This window comes from Crocuta crocuta, unplaced genomic scaffold, assembly GCF_008692635.1.
Source record: "Crocuta crocuta isolate KB4526 unplaced genomic scaffold, BGI_CrCroc_1.0 scaffold101, whole genome shotgun sequence".
Taxonomy (NCBI): Eukaryota; Metazoa; Chordata; class Mammalia; order Carnivora; family Hyaenidae; genus Crocuta; species Crocuta crocuta.
In genome coordinates, this window is record NW_027527956.1 from 4,778,288 (window position 1) to 4,795,650 (window position 17,363).

At 56.3% G+C, this 17,363-nt stretch overlaps 1 protein-coding gene across 1 annotated transcript in view; it reads left to right on the plus strand.

Moving 5' to 3' along the window:
• Positions 1 to 14,856, plus strand: part of CNDP2 (carnosine dipeptidase 2) — a 560,556-nt gene extending 545,700 nt beyond the window's left edge. The window contains exons 3-12 of the mRNA XM_077752690.1: positions 404 to 547; positions 3,479 to 3,641; positions 5,926 to 6,014; positions 7,571 to 7,771; positions 8,796 to 8,880; positions 9,995 to 10,155; positions 11,975 to 12,139; positions 13,008 to 13,149; positions 13,341 to 13,488; positions 14,294 to 14,856. Of these exons, the coding sequence (XP_077608816.1) occupies positions 404 to 547; positions 3,479 to 3,641; positions 5,926 to 6,014; positions 7,571 to 7,771; positions 8,796 to 8,880; positions 9,995 to 10,155; positions 11,975 to 12,139; positions 13,008 to 13,149; positions 13,341 to 13,488; positions 14,294 to 14,360 (1,365 nt within the window). The 3' untranslated portion in view covers positions 14,361 to 14,856. The remainder of the gene's footprint in view (positions 1 to 403; positions 548 to 3,478; positions 3,642 to 5,925; positions 6,015 to 7,570; positions 7,772 to 8,795; positions 8,881 to 9,994; positions 10,156 to 11,974; positions 12,140 to 13,007; positions 13,150 to 13,340; positions 13,489 to 14,293) is intronic.
• Positions 14,857 to 17,363: the final 2,507 nt, after the last annotated feature.

The following is a 17,363-nucleotide window of genomic DNA, read 5'->3' on the forward strand; positions in this document are numbered from 1 at the left end:
TTCGTGGGTTCGAGCCCCGCGTCGGGCTCTGTGCTGACTGCCAGCTCAGAGCCTGGAGCCTGTTTCAGTCTGTGACTCCCTCTCTCTCTGACCCTCCCCTGCTCACGCTGTCTCTCTCTCCCTCTCCTAGAAATAAATAAAACATTTAAAAAAAAAAACAAAACAGTCTGACATTTTTCTGTTATTACACTGCAGTTCTTGAAACAATACAATTTTTTAAAATCTTAAACAAAAAACCAATGCGATAGCTCTTCTCTTTTACATCCAGCTGTCACGTTATAAATGGAGTGGCCACAGGTAGCGAGTCAACTTTGCGTGCCCGAAACCTGGCATAATCATGAATACCTTTCTTCCTCAAGCAGCACCTTTTCAGAATCCCTTTTTGCTTCTTATCCCCAAACAGAAACTCGCGGAATGGGTGGCCATCCAGAGCGTATCTGCGTGGCCCGAGAAGAGAGGTGAAATCAGGCGGATGCTGGAACTTGCTGCTGCAGACATCAAGCAGCTGGGCGGCTCCGTGGAACTGGTAGATATTGGCAAACAGAAGGTACGGACCCGGCACCCTGGGACTTAGGGAACCATAGCCAGCAGGTCCCCCGAGGGGTTCGTAGGACTCAGCACATTCTTAAACCACCTTGCTTCAGATAATCTGCTTGTCTTTAGAGCAAACAGGAAAGGCCTGATTTGGGTATAAACTGCATGATTCTGTCAGTTGGATTGGGGCAAAGCTTTTGTGATACTCAGCGTTTTTCTCCAGGTGGGAGAGCTGCTGAGGTTACTTAGAAATAAGTTAATGTAACGGCCACTCTTAGAAAATAGCTGGGACCCCCAGCCCCGGCAGAAAGCAGTGTGCATTCAAACCAGGAAGTTACACGCTACCCAACCCACGCAGATGTAGAAGTAACGAAGGTTCCCACTCACCGCACTGTGTGCCCTGGCATCCCAGGGGCTAGAAACGGCACTTTTTTTATGACTTGGTTCCTGAAAATGAACACCTTTATGTGGGGGCTGGGGGCCCCGCTGCATTTTAGGCCAGGAATCTGACAGATGAATTTGGTTCATTTTTTTTCCTACCTTGAATGAACAGTCTCACTCATGGAACATTATCCCACTGTGTTAGTTTCAGATGATTTCAAGTCCCACAGCAGTGACCTGTTTCACAAGTTTGTAATATTCGTTTATATTGTGGAGGGTGACAGGGTTGGCCTTTCTCGGTTCTCTTGCTTGATGATGCAAGTGTCCGGTGGTATCATGATCTTGGGGTTTTATGTGTGGACATTCAGCCGCATTCGGTCTTTTCTCAAATGGAAGAACCCAGAGGCCTAGATGGGCTGTGTCTCTGTAGGGAACTCACAGCCAGGTCGTGGGCCTCCTGATTCCCAGTCCAGCATCGTATCTTTGAGATTTCTTTTGACAACAGATTTAATAGTTGATTTAAGATACACTGCAGCTTCCCAGCACTTTTCCCCACTTGTGAGAGGATAACTCAAGTTTCTTTGTGTTATTTTCTTTTAGAAGCATAATTGATTGCTCCCCTCCCTTTTTCCCTAACATATTAAAAAAAAAATTGAGGTGGTGAACAATTTATAAGGTTGCGTCATTACAATAGATTGATTCTATTTAATGTTGGTGTTACAGTGCATTCCTAAGAAAGGGTGTCGACAAAACAGGAATGACTGCTACGCTCTTGAACTACATTAAGACCTGTTTTTATCAAGGAACTGACAGATTTCATCACTGTTAGAAAAGTTCTCCAAAGATTCTGGGAGCTGCTCTCCCCATCAGTTCACTGGGCAGCGGTGTTCCATTCCTCAAGAAGCCAGGTTGACTTGGGACAGGTCTGAGGGTGGAGTTGGATGTCATCTGTGTAAGCGCAGAAGCTGGAGCATCTCCAGGCTTACGTGGGAGATGTGACATTTGGGGGGAGCCTGGGTCCTAGTGATGGACCTCAGAGCTTAGGTCCCTGGCGGGTGAGGCTTGAGGTAGGGTACGGACAGCGGGAAGGGCTGATGTGGGGCTTTGGCGTGGGGCTCACTGCCCAGGCTGGCTTAAGTGACATCATGTTGGTCCTGTTTGCTGCCCAGGTGGTTGGATGGGGAGGGTGTCTAGCTGGTAGATGTGGGGGACCCGGTCACCAGGGGCCTGACCTCCAGACAGAAGTGCTCAGGAAATGGGATGGTCGTGGCCCCTGAGCAAGAAGTGACGTGAGGGAAGAAGTGAACTATGTGTGCACGACAGAATAGGACCCATTGGGTGCTGGTGAGGTGAGCCTAAGGGCTGAGAGCTCGGCCACGTGGTGGCCGTGGGGGTTGGGCAGGAGGGAGGGAGACACGTGCCATCTTTGTTGAGGGCTTCTGCCCGGACAGCTTCTCCGGTAGAGGATGGCCTGGCATCCCCGTAAACACTGGACTGTGTTTCTCAGCCAGACTTTATTCTTTCACTTTCTGAGGAGTTAGGGATACTCCGACAGAGATTTGCAAACTGCAACATGAATTTCGGTAGAAATTTATCCGTGGGCCCTAATGGCATCCTTGAAAATGGTAAAGTATTCAGCATCTCAGCTATATTGAGTAGAAATTTATTAAGAGAAAATTTGTCATTTAAAAAGAAACATTATTTTTCTGAGGCCAGCTGTGGGTCGGCTGCAACTATAGTGTCACATGTCTGTGTCACCAGGGTAGGGAGTGTGAGGAATGATTCTTTGCCTGTCGTGGCTGTCCTTCCGTACTGGTGCGTGAAGCCAGTGGTGGGGGCGGTTCCTGTGGGTGGGCGACCTTGCATCCCAGGGCTGCACCTGGGTACTGCGGGGTGACCAGGAGTTACGGAGCTGAGTGCTTATGGGGGGAGTTCACTGGAAAGACAAAAAGACAAATGGTGCAGGAATCCCAGCAGCCTGTCATGTTACCTAAAGCATGGGTCCCCTTAGTGCTGTGACTGATACCCTGTCCCCCATTCTTGCAGGGCTGTGGGAGACCGATTAGGGGAGGAGGCTCGAGGGGGCCCCGGCTCGCACTGCCCACTTGAGTAGGACTTGCTGTGAATTCTGTTCCCTTCCGTCCTGCTCTGCGTCCTTTCCCACGTGCATAATTGTGAACCACGTGCAGAATTTCAAACCTATCTCCTGCTTGAAGATAGTAGTAGTTTTCTTCCATTATTTTAGAAAATAGTGAGCAAAGTTGTATCCCAGGCATGGCCTTCATAACCTGTTTTGTCAGTATAGACGTTTAAAAAAGTCAGCTTTGAAAAATTCACCAAACTCCCTGCAGTTGATAAACGTTATGTGGTCTAAGTGCTGTGGATTATGGGAAAGTAGTTTCTTGTTAACTGATGCAATCGAACAATATGTTCTTAAACTGTACAATAGAGGGTGGTTGATAAGAACAGATAACAGTTTTCAAGGTACTTTAGTAATGTCTACCGCAAGCATCGAATTTGGGAAACAAAGGCTGTCCTCTCTTGCTTCCTTTTCGACTCTTAGCTCCCTGACGGCTCCGAGATACCACTTCCTCCTATCTTACTGGGCAAGCTGGGCTCCGACCCCCAGAAGAAAACCGTGTGTATTTATGGACATCTGGACGTGCAGCCGGCTGCCCTCGAGGATGGCTGGGACAGCGAACCCTTCACCCTGGTGGAGCGCGATGGTAAGGGGCACCTTTCTCTAGGAGAAGCATCTGGAGAAGCCTTTCTGCTCTCCTGCCTCAGAGAGAGAACTTGTTATCTTTCCAGAACAAGTTATTTTCACGTCACCTAGCAACTGGGTTCTGGAAGTTTCACACATGTGTACCAGTCACTGAAGCATCAGAAAGCTTATGTGTCCTTCTGGAAAGAGTGTTTCAGGCCTGGGGTCTGCTAGACTTCCTTCCATTGCTGACGTTTTCTCAGAAAGTGTGTTGTGAATTCAGGCTTGCAGCCCTCGAAAGCCTGCAGCCTGATCCCTAACCCGCGTGCGGCTGCTTCGGGTGTGTTGCAGCAGCTGCGCGCTGGGTTGTTAGGGGAGCCTTGGTCTTCCCCGGCCCTGTCTCCCCGGCAAGGGGCGTAATAGGCACTCAGTAATAGTCCCTGGTGCTGCCTGGGCCGTGAGCCCACAGGCACTTGACGGTCTTTACCAAGGACCCGGCTCTTTCTTCCTGTTGCTGTCCGGTGTAAAGGGTCCCCCCGCACTCATTCCTGAGTCTCCCTATCTCCGTACTTGACCGTCTCCAGCCAGAAGAGAAAGCCCGTCCATTTGTACCTCGCCCGGTGGGCTAAGTGCACACTGTCTTTCACTGAAGCTCTTCTAGCCGGATGCGTGAAGTTTCCGTTCAGACCTTCCCCCGGCTTGTGTCAGCCGTGGTCATGACTGGGCACAGTTGCGGAAACCTCTCCACCCAGAGCAGCGCCTCCGAGGAAACTCAGTCCCGCACCGCGGCCGCTGTCGCCGCGCCGCTGCGACTCACTGTCTGGCCTCTCTTGGGCGTCAGACACGTACCTGCGGGCCGTTCGCTTGCCACTGCCCGGAACAGAATCCCCTGTCCTGGGTCTCCTGCCGCCCTTCCCCCCCGGCTCCCTCGCTCACCGCGTCCCCCACCACACGCACCAGAAACCCGGCCAGTGCCCACCCTGCTCGCGCACGCCCGGGGCCTGCCGGGCCTTCTCCCCGGCCAGCGCTCTTCCCCCGTGGGACGCTCTCCCGTGGCTCGGTGACGTGGGGCCTGCTCCCTCTGCTTCCTGCCCCAGGATGCCCGCGGTGTCATGTGTCTGTCCTGATCCCTCTCGGGAGACTCCGTGGCTCTTCCGCGTCCCCCCACGGCCCCCTCCCTGTCCATGGGAGCACCTGCTGGTGCACCGCGCTGGTGTGCGAGGCCCATACGGAGGCGCCCTCGGAGTGCAGGGCGTGGATGCAGCTGCACTAGCTCCTCACCCCAGGGAGGCTCCGTGCCGTGTCTCCTGTTGGGGGCCTGCAGGCAGGGAGCACCCCGCCTCTGCGCACCTCTGTCCTCTGCGCACCAGCCCATCGGGATGCAGGCAGTGCTTGTCGCGGGAACGAGGCTACTTTCAGGAGAGCGCTGCAGCCGTCCTGAAAAGCCGGTCTCGTTTATAGAAAGAAATTCCCAAGGTGGTGATGGCGCGAAGCCTCTCACTGAAACTGTGAAACATTGGAAACAAGCTGCAGATGAGGGTGAGGAAGTCAGAGAACTAACCGGTCACAGCAGACCGACCAGAGGGGGGCTGAGCCTGAGCCCGCGGACGCGTTTCTTCCTCTGTCCTGGTGTCCCTGTGCGAGCTCTGTGCCGCACGACAGGCCGCGAGGAGGGTCTGGGCTTCACCCCTCCCCCAGTGTCCTTGGTGGCAGCCAGTGCCCAGCCCAGCCGCCTCCCTCTGTAAGGGGACCCGGGAGTGGGTGTGCATGGCCGGGGGGTCCTGTGACTAATTACACGCAGGAGAAGCAATAGTTGTCCTCTGGCTTTCCAGGTGGTAACCTGGGGAAGTAAAGAATAAACACGTTCTTTTCTTTACCAGATTAGGTGTCAGAATTGAGGTTGAGGGAGACAGTTCTCTCTCGATGATGGTGCCTTGTGGGTCCTGCATGTGACCAGTGTGCTGCCCTTACTGCTGCCAGCTGGTTGTGGACGTAGATTTTAAGTAACTAGCCGGCTGGCAGTGACCGCCTGGAGCTGGGTCAGCAGGCACATGAGCGCTGACGGCTGCGTCTGCAGCAGAGGGGGAGGGGCGCGTGGGGGCGTGCGCGTGCTTGCCCTTAGATTATGGTGGACCCTAATCTAACTTAGGATGGGGACGCGGGGCTCTCGTTAGGATGAAAACGGGGCTCCTGATTTGTAGAGGAGGCCGCGTGTGGTGTGCTGAGATGGTAGCAGGTGTGCTCCAAATCCACTTTCTCTTCTGCTTCGCTGTGGGTGTAACTGAATTTGCTGATTGCTGTTCTAGGCAAATTGTACGGGAGAGGCGCAACCGATGATAAGGGGCCGGTGGCTGGCTGGCTGAATGCCCTGGAAGCCTTCCAGAAAACAAATCAGGTACTTGAGCCGTGTCTCACTGGCCCCATTAAGGCCGTACAAGGCCGGGCTGCCTGTCCCTGGCACCGCCTGTGAAGATCAAAGATCACTGGGATCTGAGAAAGCAAGGTTCCCCGAGACCATGTCAGCACAGTTGGATCAGATTTGAGATGATAGGTTTGTTTTCCAGCTTTAGGAAGCGTAATTGTTTTACAGCTGTCCGGAGGTCACAGTACTGACGACTCAGCAGGGACCCAACCGGCACTGGAGATTCAAGTTCTCAGCCCTTGGCCCCACCGCTGAGAGGCCTCACCGCCGGGCCGTGACGTGGGCCCTGTGGTCGTGGGCGACCCCCGTGTCTCTCAGGGTGGTTTTTATCCTTCTGAGAGATTTTTAGTTTTTGAAATATATTTCCTTAACTGTGAAATACCTGCTCCTGGTCTAAAGTTTATAAAATAGAGAAGTAGAGAGGAAAACGGTGCCCAGAATGGCAGCTGTCTGAAGTTTTGTATTTTGTTCCTTTCTGATCTTTACAGCTGTTTTTAACCTAATCCTGACCAGCGTGTATAGATAATTTTTGCATCTTGGCTTATCCTGCATCGTGATAAAATGAGAACGAGACAAGCATTTTGGTCAGAGAGTAGAACGGTGGATCTGAAAAGGGTCTGGGACTCTCTGGTCCAAGGTGTCATTTTGCACAGGAGGGAGCCGAGGCCCAGAACCTCTGACTGGCTGGACTCAGGGACTGGAAAGGCTCTCCTTCCTCTGGGTCCTTGGGGGCGTGGGCGTGCCCCAGGGGAGCGTGGCCACGTGTGGCTGCTGGGGCAGTGCCTCTTAGACCTGTTCCATGTGCCAGCGTCCCAGGAAAGATTTCATTTCAGAGACAGAAGTGGGGGGAGCGAGGGAGGAGGTGCAGAGAGCCGTTTGGGGGACTCCACGGATCTGTGTCCATGTGGGGCTCTGCCATCTTGTGGCCTGTGTGACCTTTGAAGGCACCTTGCTGGGATGCCGCTTCGTTTTCTCATCTGTGGAGGGCCACCTCCCTCAGTGTGCACGCTGGGGAGACCCGGGAAACCACGGAGCAGGCGCCAGAGCGACAGCAGTGTTAACCATCACTGTCCGCCCATCGGGGAATGGCCCTGTCAGCGCGCGGAGAGTGGGGTCCCAGTGCAGAGCGCCCGTGATGGGAACGGTGCGCTGGTGGTGACTGGCACAGGCCAAGATTGGTTTTTTCTGTGTCGCGGCCTGTGTGGGACAGAGAGCAGCTCAGGCTCCCCCGGGGATGCCTGATCCACGCTGGGTGAGCGCAGAGGCCCCCACGAACAGGAAGAGTGGTCGCACTGTGGTGTCCTTGGATGCAGTCCTCCGTGAGGGTGGCTGGATCCCTGCTTGTCCCCCGACGGCCCAGACCCGAGGACACAGGGTCACTGCAGGCTGCACACAGCCTGCCTGGGTGGTGGGTCTGGGGGAAGTGGAGTGTTTGAAATTTGTGATCTCAAAGCATTTGGTGACTTCCTGTCTCTTGTGTCCAAGAAATAACTGCACACAGAACTCTGCATCCTCATTTCCCTTCGTAGGAAATCCCAGTCAACGTGCGATTCTGCCTGGAAGGCATGGAGGAGTCGGGCTCTGAAGGCCTGGATGAGCTGATTTTTTCCCGGAAGGACACATTCTTTAAAGATGTGGACTTTGTGTGCATCTCGGACAATTACTGGCTGGGAAAGAAGAAGCCGTGCATCACGTACGGTCTCAGAGGCATTTGCTACTTTTTCATTGAGGTATCGTGTAGACGTCTACGTGTTTTGTGGTGTGTCTTCTAGCCCATAGTCCCCCTTGTCCGTCGTGGCCCTGGGGGCAGGTCCCAGAAAGGGAGCCACATGCGTGATGGAGGAGCCCAGAGCCTTCTCGGCGTCTTGGTTGTCAATGTGGCACAACTTTGTGGTTCTCCGGGCGCGGATGGCCTCAGAAGTCCATGTCACACAGCTTGCAGCTGGGGGTGTTTGGAGGATCGCCTCCGAGTGGTCTGGGAAGGGTAATGTGCAAAGCATTTTAGAAAGACTTTGAAAAGTTGAGATGTCCTCTCAGGCCCCGCCTGGCCCAGAGATGTCGAGGGAACTAGGTCGTTGCACTAGACACCGAAGCCGCGGGGCGCAGGGGTGCGGCGGGCAGGCCCGGGTGGCTCACACCAGCGTGGCCAGCCGAGCCCGGGTCCCATCCACAGATGAGGTGCCCGGCACACGGGGTGAACTGTGAGGGGGTGTTTTATGGGCCAAAAATGCCAGGACGATCATAATTGCTGCCTGAGCGCCTGGCCTCTCAAGAGGATTTCACACACCGCTGGACACAGGGACCCACCGGCCGTGAGCCACATGCTCCCACCTCACCGTTTGACAGGTGTGGACTCAGGCCTGGCGAGGCCTGAAACCTGACCCTGGTCACATGCTGGGGGAGGGGCGGGGGCATGGGGAGCAGGACCTGGGCCCAGGGCCTCAGGCTCAGGGTCCTCGCTGCTGCTTTCCGTGTTGGCGTTCCCGCTGAGCAGAAAGGCGCGGGGTGTCTGCGAAGCCTCCCGAGAGGGCTCAGGGCGCTCAGGGTGCCGGCCTGCGGCGCGTTCCCCTGTGGCCTCCGTTGTTGCTGCGGACGTGCTGTCGTTTGGGAAATGCCTTTGCTTTGCTCCTTGAGGGAGCGGATTTTGATCCTGAAGATTGTCAGGTCTTGTGAACATTCTTTGCTCGACTTGCTGCTGCGTGGCAAGGACGCGCTCCCGCCAAGCAGCCAGTAGAGTGGCCCGTTTCCGTCCAGGTGGAGTGCAGCGACAGAGACCTCCATTCCGGCGTGTACGGAGGCTCAGTGCACGAGGCCATGACAGACCTCATCTTGCTGATGGGTAAGCGCGGGTTTCGTCCCTTCCTGCTGACGGGGAGAAGCTGGAGGGGCCTGTTTCCAGGCTGTCACCGGCATTTGGTGCTTGTCACCATCATTTTTGGACCACTTTCCTCTCTTTCACTCTTGCTCCCTCCCTCTGCTCCCTGTTCCTTCAAAAGATGGACATGCTGCCTTTCTGCCTCCGTTCCCCTTGACCTCTTCCTGTGTCACTAAACCCTGCCTTGCCCCTGACTCCCAACTTGGACAGCCGCTGGCTCCGCCAGGCCCTGTGTGAGCTGTCCGCTAGGCTCACGTGACCATTTCCGCTGCTCGTGGCTGTACCTCCCGCCCCTCGGAGGGCCCCTGCCTCGGTGTGTTTTACATCGTAGCAGCCCAGCGAGGTCCCCGCGCGCCCAGCTCTGTGGGGGCCGGCCCGGTCCTCCCGGTATCCTGCTAGTTTGAGGCCGGATGTAACTTTGTGTTGCCCACAATTTGGCTAAGTTCTGTCTCCTTCCCTCTCGGATGTTGGGTCCGTACGTGCAGCCCACCCTTCCTGGGACTAGAGTCTACTCTGATCTACTTATCTTCCTCCTCTTTTTTATATAGATTTTTTTTTTAAGTTTTTAAATTTGTTTTGAGAGGGAGAGGCAGAGCGTGAACAGGGGAGGGTCAGACAGAGAGAGGGAGAGAGAGTCCCCAGGAGGCTCTGAGCAGTCAGCACAGAGCCTAATGTGGGGCTCAGAGTCACAGACCTGAGCTGAAACCGAGAGTCGGACGCTTAACCCGCTGAGCCAGCAGCTAGTTTGAGGAGCACGTATTAGAAAAGAAATACTGGTTAGCACGGCGGCTCGTGCTCGCTGCGTATTCTGGTCTGGGACCGTGGGTGCGTCACCTGCTCTTCGGTGTCCGAGTCTCCTTGTGTTAAAACGGGAAGATGGGCTGCACACCTCCCCGGGTTGCTGCGATATTTAAACTGTTGGATAATCACACGTGCCTAGACGGTGCTCGAGCGTTCACGCGTGCCCAGGAAACGGTCCTCCTCGGCCCCTGGCTGGGGGGCACGGGCTCCCACGGTGCGCACGGCCCTGTGGGAGCTGCCTGCCTGCTGAGCACTCCTCCTCCCTGTGCCTTTCCAGGCTCTCTGGTGGACAAGAAGGGAAAGATCCTCATCCCAGGCATCGGCGAGGCGGTGGCCCCCGTGACCGAGGAGGAGCTGGAGCTCTACAACAACATCGACTTTGACCTGGCTGAGTACGCCAAGGACGTAGGGGCGGAGACTCTGCTGCACGGCTGCAAGGTGCTGCCCCCCTCCCGCCCCCCCAGCCCATGCATCCGTGAGGCCTCCTGATGTGCCCTCTCCGGGGGACACCAGTGGGAAGGAGCCCGAGGTGCTGGCAAAGACCTGGGTGCATCCGTGCGTCCTGGAGCCCTCAGTTGGTGCAGATGCCGGAAAGCAGTGCATTACTGGGCTTGGAAGTAGGAGGGTTTTAAACAAGTCACAGGATGGCTTTCGACAGCCTCGGAGCTAGAGAGTGTGCATGGAGAGCACATAGAGGCAGGGCTTTTGCCTTATTTGCGTTTGCACGATAATTTTTACCGCTTAGCCCAGAAATGATTTCAGGCATACGGAATAGCCGGGGGCCACGGTGGAAACTGTTTGCACAAGCTGGTTACTAAACTGTTAGGAGAAAATTGTGTTAGGATATTTCTCCTTATTAGTCTGGTTTATGTCTGATTTAGCCAGTGTGAGTTGAATTGCAGCAGCAGGCCCGGGTTGTGTGAGGAATATGGCCAGGCTCAGCCGCCGGGTTTCATCTCTCCGGGGGCAAATGGGCGAAGAAGCGTAGAAGGGTGTGGAGGTCACTCCACGGTGGTCTGCAGCCTGGTGCACCTGGGAGGGGTGAGGCCTGAGGGGTGAGCGGTAGAACAGGGCATGGGCGGGTGACGAGAGCTCTCTGGGCCGGGGAGGGGCTGGCCAGAGGACAGAGAAGGCCGGCCTGCAGCCTGTGATGTGCCGAGGAGCTGGCGTGCTCGCCGGGAAGACAGTGGACACCGTGCGCAGGGGTTTAGGGCAGAGGAAGCGGCTGATGAGACCTCGCTTGAGGGTGGATTGTGGCGGAGGCCTCAGGTTGGAGCGGGGGCCGTGGGGTGGGGGGACCTTCGTGCTACTGCAGGGGGAACCTGCAGCTGGTGCCATGGGGTAGGGGAGGGGCACGGGGGCACCTTGGGCGCAGGGCACACCAGAGTCGGGCCTGAGTGGAGCCAGGGCAGCTGGCAGATGGGTCCGAGGCCAGGAGGCGCTGGCCCGGGGATGGGGTGAGTCTGGGAAAGCGGGGCTCTGAGCAGACTTCTGTTCCCTCGTGCTGCCTTTGGGTCAGGGTCTGTGGCTGTGGAAGCGGTCTGCTTTAGGGCCAGCTGTCACCTGGCTCACAAACAGGGAGCCCGCACGTCAGGTGGCAAAGTCACTGAGGAGCCCCGGGGACCCCTCCGGGTTCCTCCCTGCCAGCTGCTTGTTCAGGTGGCCACGCGTCCTTCCTGACCCATCGGGTGCCACTGCAGGGACGCGTGGGGCGTGGCGGCCGTGGTGACGGCCCTGTGTTCCGGAGACGGGGGCTGCTCTGTGCCAGTCCCCTGGCAGAGGGTGACGATGCTTGTCCGTGGTCGCTGGGCCCAGGACGCAGTGGGCGGTCCTGGCTTTCCTCTCCCAGTAGGAGCCACTGCTGCGTTCTGGGCCCCGTGGGCTGGGGGCCTTGGGGGCTCACGGACGGCCTGTGTCGTGCCACCCTTTCCTCCTGGTTCCTGACGCCGCTGGTGGCTGTGGGGCCCCAGGTTCTCCCTGGATCCCGCAGGGCCGGCGGAGCCCTGTGGCTCTTCTGTCAGCAGCCCAGAGCTCCCGGCACGCAGGGAGATGCCTCCCCCGGGGCCGTCCGGAGTGGCCCCGTGCCCTGTGGTGTGTCACAGCGTCACCGGGGCGCTCTGGGGCAGGCTCACCTGTCTGCCCTTGGGTCTGTATCCCCTGCCTGTGATTGTGTGCACCTCGGGCTGGGTGTGACCACGAGGGACTCCCAGATGACATTGCCACTTCCCTGCCACCCGCCCCACTTTGTTTTCTGCAGAAAGACATCCTGATGCACCGATGGCGGTACCCGTCCCTCTCCCTCCACGGGATCGAAGGCGCCTTTTCTGGGTCCGGGGCCAAGACCGTGATTCCTAGGAAAGTGGTGGGCAAGTTCTCCATCAGGCTCGTGCCGAACATGACTCCCGAAGTCGTGAGCGAGCAGGCACGTGAGGGAGCGGGGCGCCGGGAGGGGCTCGTGCCGCAGCAGAGGCTGCGAGGGTGACGATTCCCGGGAGGGCAGCTGAGCAGCTGGAGACACAAGCCCCAGACCCGCACTTCCTGCTTCTCGACTCTTGCCAGCTCTGTAATTACTGCAATAAGCAGTTCAGAAACTGATGAAAGATAGAGGCCATATAAAAAGCATCACAGTGACCTTTGTCACTGCTGAGGCGTGCTAAAACCTGACCTCTGACCTCATCCTAAGGCTTCAGGTTCGATGCTGACTTTGGGCAGAGTATGTCAGGGTGAGGATCCGTGTCTGGGCTGTGGGGAGGGGTGGAAGGGCAAGATTCCAGAAGGGGACAATTCCAAGAGGGGACAAATTTGGGGAACAGTGACCCCGCCCTCATCCAGGACGATTTCCTGCAGGAAACGGAGGACAGAGATTGTCATCAGGTGTGCCTCAGTGTCCACTTTTGGTCTAGATGTGATAATTATCATAAAGCAAACCAAGAGACTTTGTAAAGCCTTGATTTAAGTGTCATGTGGGAGCATCTACGCGAAGGGTGAATTGCTTCAAGTTAAAGCGTCACCTTTTACTTCAAATGGCTGGATTTTGTTTCTTAATAAAATCCATTTTTTTTTTTTTGTTATCACAGTTATGCTCAGCAATTAGCAGCAGAAAATGAGACCCACTGAGACTGTTTGTAGACTCCCTGTAGACGTGGCTAGACTCACTGTAGACGAGTTGTAGGCCACCGTGGATTTGTCATAGGCCTGCTGTGGACCCCCGTAGACCACCGTAGACTAGATCTCTAGCGCCAGATCACATGCCAGGCTAATAATACCTGTGTCTTTCATTTGTGGCTCAGGTTACAAGCTACCTGACAAAGAAATTTGCTGAACTGCACAGCCCCAACAAGTTCAAGGTGTACATGGGCCACGGTGGGAAGCCCTGGGTGTCTGACTTCAACCACCCTCATTACATGGCTGGGAGAAGAGCCCTGAAAACAGGTCAGACTTCTCCCCGGGGATGCAAGCAAGGGCCTCGAGGAGAGTCCGTGCATGGACAGGGCCCTGCCACCAGCCGACCTTGAGAGCGGGGCTGCCGTCCCCAGGCCGCACTCAGGGTCTGGACCCTGCGTCTGCGGTGGGCCCAGCTTCGCAACCCAAGAGCTCACCCTCTCTCCTCTGTTCTTCCCCAGTGTTTGGTGTTGAGCCGGACTTGACCAGGGAAGGTGGCAGCATTCCTGTGACTCTGACCTTTCAGGAGGCCACGGGGAAGAATGTTATGCTGCTGCCTGTGGGCTCAGCTGATGATGGCGCCCACTCCCAGAACGAGAAACTCAACAGGTGAGGCTCTGGGCCCTCGTCCTGACCCTGAGCTCATGTCCTCAAGGCTGCCTCTTCACTCCCCGCCTCCCGTTCTGGAGCAGAACGGGAGGCGGTGGTTTCTGTGGCCCGCCGCCTGCAGGGGAGTGAACGCGTCTGGGGAGAGGCGGGGTGGGAGGTGGGGGGCTCCTGGAGGTGATGGGTCTTCACAGTGAGGCTCAGCCAGTGGTGTGTGTTACGGCAGGCTGCTAAGGAACCCCGGCCCTTTTCCTGTTTGGAAAATCCCAGTGTCATGATCGTGAGCCCCTGGTACGTGCTCCTGGCTCATGCAGCTGTGACGGGGGCTCTTCACCAATGGGGAGGGAAGGTGCTCTGAGTTAGCAGCAGTGAGGACAGCTCCGGGCTGCAGGGATGACCTGTGGGCAGTAAGGAAGAGCCATCTCAGGGTTACTGGGGTGGGCTCGTCAGGGGCGAACACAGAGGCGGAGACCCTGCTTGGAGGGCAGAGTGAGGGGACAGCGACCCGGGTGTTAGGGCACAAGGTGGAAGCCTCTTACCAAACAAACAAAAGGAGGGGCTGTGATCAAAGTAAGGCTTTTCCTATCCAGTCCTGGGTGAGGCCCCCTGTATTCTGTGAGGCCAGGACAGGACCGGTCCCCAGCGGGGCAGTCGGACTGGACCTGCACTTGAGACCCAGGTGGCCAGTTTCTAAAGGCCAGCGGAACTGACGCCAGCAAGGCAGGGCAGCGGGCGTCCCAGAAGGAATGCCACGCGCGCCTGGACCCCCGGACGCCAGCCAACACGACGGCTTGTTCTTCTCCGTCAGGCTTAACTACATAGAAGGAACCAAGATGCTGGCTGCGTACCTGTTCGAGGTGTCTCAGCTGGCGTAGCGAGGCGGCCCATCCTCCCCGAGCACTGCCGGAGGAGTCCTGCGCCCGTCCGCCCGCGCTCTCTCCCGACCGCTCAGGAGAGCGAAGCCCACCTCTCCCCTTACCCTCTTGTCAGCAACAGACTGGATGACCGCCGAGTTCTCAGAGGGGGCCAGCGTGATGGGCTCCGGAAGGTAGCCAAGATCTGAAAGCGCACGTTCTGTAGAAGGTTCTGGTTGGCATCCACTTGGGCTAAACAGAGGCATGGGCGCATTCTGCCCCGTCTCTGCTTCCTGACTCAGGCTCGCGCGCACTCGGAGTATTGATCGGGGGCGTCTGATGCCTTGAGGGGCCACCCTTTCCGAGCCCTCACTATTGTGCGGTTCTGTCCTTTCTCAAGACCTAAAACTGTTGCTCGTGTGCTGTCTCCTCTTCATTGTGATTCCGCAAAACCTAAACCTAAGTGGAAGGATTCTTTGTTCTCAGTATGTGCTGCCAAATAAAAAGTAAAAATGAAGCCTCTGGGAGAGTCCCTGCCCTGTCCCTCACTCGCGGGGCTCGCCGTCCCGGGCAGGGGGTGCGGGTGGCTGTGTGTGGGCTCATGGTGGGGGCGGGGGCTCCTCGCCCAGCCACACGAGGAGAGCGGAATGGTGGCCCTGGATGTGGTTCGTTGAGCCCCGTGGTCCTTCTTACCTTCACGCCTCCAGTTCTCCGCGGGGCCCTTGGGTCTGTGGCCCCTGCAGCCTGTTCACCTTCTTCCTGGCCCCCTACCCCTCCGTGAGGCCCAGGACAGCCACTGAGGCCACTCGCTCACCGTGCACACTCGTGCGTCTCGGTCCCTCGAGCCACATTGCTTGGGCCTTTGTGCTTTACCTACAGTTTCTAGTTGGGGTGGGGGGTGGGGAGGATAGAGCCCCCTGCGGTGTGGATGGGATGGCGTTCATCAGTGAGCATTCCAGAAGTGGTTCTGCAGCTGGGGAGGCCTCCGAACGGCCAAAACCCAAAGCTCATCCGTATAGTCTTACTCCACCAACAAAAACACAGCCACCTGGTCTCACGTAGAAAAAGCTAGCACTTCCAGGGCCACATCCTTGACCCGGAAGCCCACGAGCTGAGGGGAGCTCCTCTGACCTGAAGGGACTGGAGTGTCTCCGTGTGACAGAGCAAAGGTCAAGTTCAGTCTGCCCGTTAACTTTCAGTAAAGGTGTCAGGAAGAGATGACGGGCGTGTGAGCATCCTTACCACGTGTATTAGTGAGGACGTAGACCAGGCGACTGGGACCAGAGGCTTCACTACAATGACCACTTACACATTTCTCCTCGTAAGATCTGGTGGCAGCTCTTCGTCACGGGGGGCCCGCTTCCCGCTGCTCTGCTCCATCACAGCCCTTGGTGGCTGCTCCGGCCCCCACCTGCATTTCAGCCTGTGCTTTCAGGCGCAGTCCAGAGTCAGCCCATGTTCCTTCCATGTGCCTCTGCCTGTCAGGAGGGGTCACACGGCCACGTCTAACTGCACCAGGGCTGGGACACGTGCCTGGCTGAAATCCCCATCACTCCATAGCAGTGCCATCACACTTGTCCCAAGGAAATCAGAGAAAAATAGACTGCGTAGCATCAGATAGAGGAAGGATTCATGGAGCGCATGTTTTGTTAACTCGTTTTCCAGAGAGGATTTTAACATTTGCATCAGTGTCTTCGGCTTCAGGGAGCATGCTCTGTGGGGATCAGGAAGCAAACCTCATCCAGCATTATTCACACCTGCCTTTTCCTTTGCACCACTTCCCATCAACATGTGACTGGGCTCACTTGGGCTGTCAGTGGAGCCTGGTAGAGTAAGTGACCAGGTTCACGGTCACCATTGTAAATCACCTGCATCTAGGAGAACCTATCAATCTCTTCAGACAATGGCCCCTCTATGGAGTAACGCATAAAAAGATGTTTTCAGAATTCTGCTGACCTGCGTTTGAAATGGACTTTGTGGACAGGCTGCTGCAGTGTGCAGCTTGACCACTTATTTAGTAAGAAAAGGAGTTCCCTGGAGTAACAGGTGGTCATGCTCAAAGCCTACTTGAAAGGGAACGGTGTGGACATTGACCCAGGTGTTCGATGGAGATGGTCCTGTGGCCCCAGCCATGCATGGGGGAGAGATCAGGGGCCAACCCTGCCCTGGATAACCCTCGGAGATTTGGATTCACAGTCTGGTGATTCGGAGACATAGCCTGTTAGGGGTTGAATTGTGTCCCTCTTCAAAATTCATACAGTGAAGTCCTAATTCCCACTACCTCGGAATGTGACCTTATTAGGAAATAGGGTCTTTGCAGATGCAATTAATTATGACGAGGTCTTATGGGAATAGGGCGGGCCCTAATCCCATAGGACTGATGACCTTATAAAAGAGGGGCATTTGGGCACAGACACGCACGTGGGGAGAAGGGCATGTGCAGGTAAAAGGAGAGGTTGGATGTTGGGTTTGCAAGATGAGGAACACCAACCACCAGCAACCAGCAGAAGCTGAGAGAGAGGCAGGGAAGAGGTTCCCCCTCCCAGCCATTAGAAGGAACTGACCGTGCCAACACCTTGATCTTGGACTCCCAGCCTCTGGAACTGGGGAGAACAGATTTCTGTTGTTTCAGCCACCGGTCTGCGGAACCCCCTCGTGGCGGCCCGAGCAGGCTAACTCGGAGCCTGTGATGCTGATGGGTCCAGCTCATAGGTAACATTTGTCCTGAGGAACCGTGATGACCGAGCAGGGGCTCCCATACCTGCCCAGGGTCCTAGCTCTGCTGGCCTTGGGCACACACACTGGCTCCCTCCCATGGCTCAGCCCCTCCGCACGTGCCCAGTGAAGCACCTGTTTCATCACTGCCTGAGCTGCCCTGATGGCCTTCAGCAACATCAGATGACTTCCGGGCCACTGCTTCATCCCTTTATTTGTACACATAAGATGCATTGTTTCCTCCTCTGCCTTCAGACTGAATGAATATCTCTGAAGCATCTTTGTTTTCCAAATGTGAATAGGTCCACT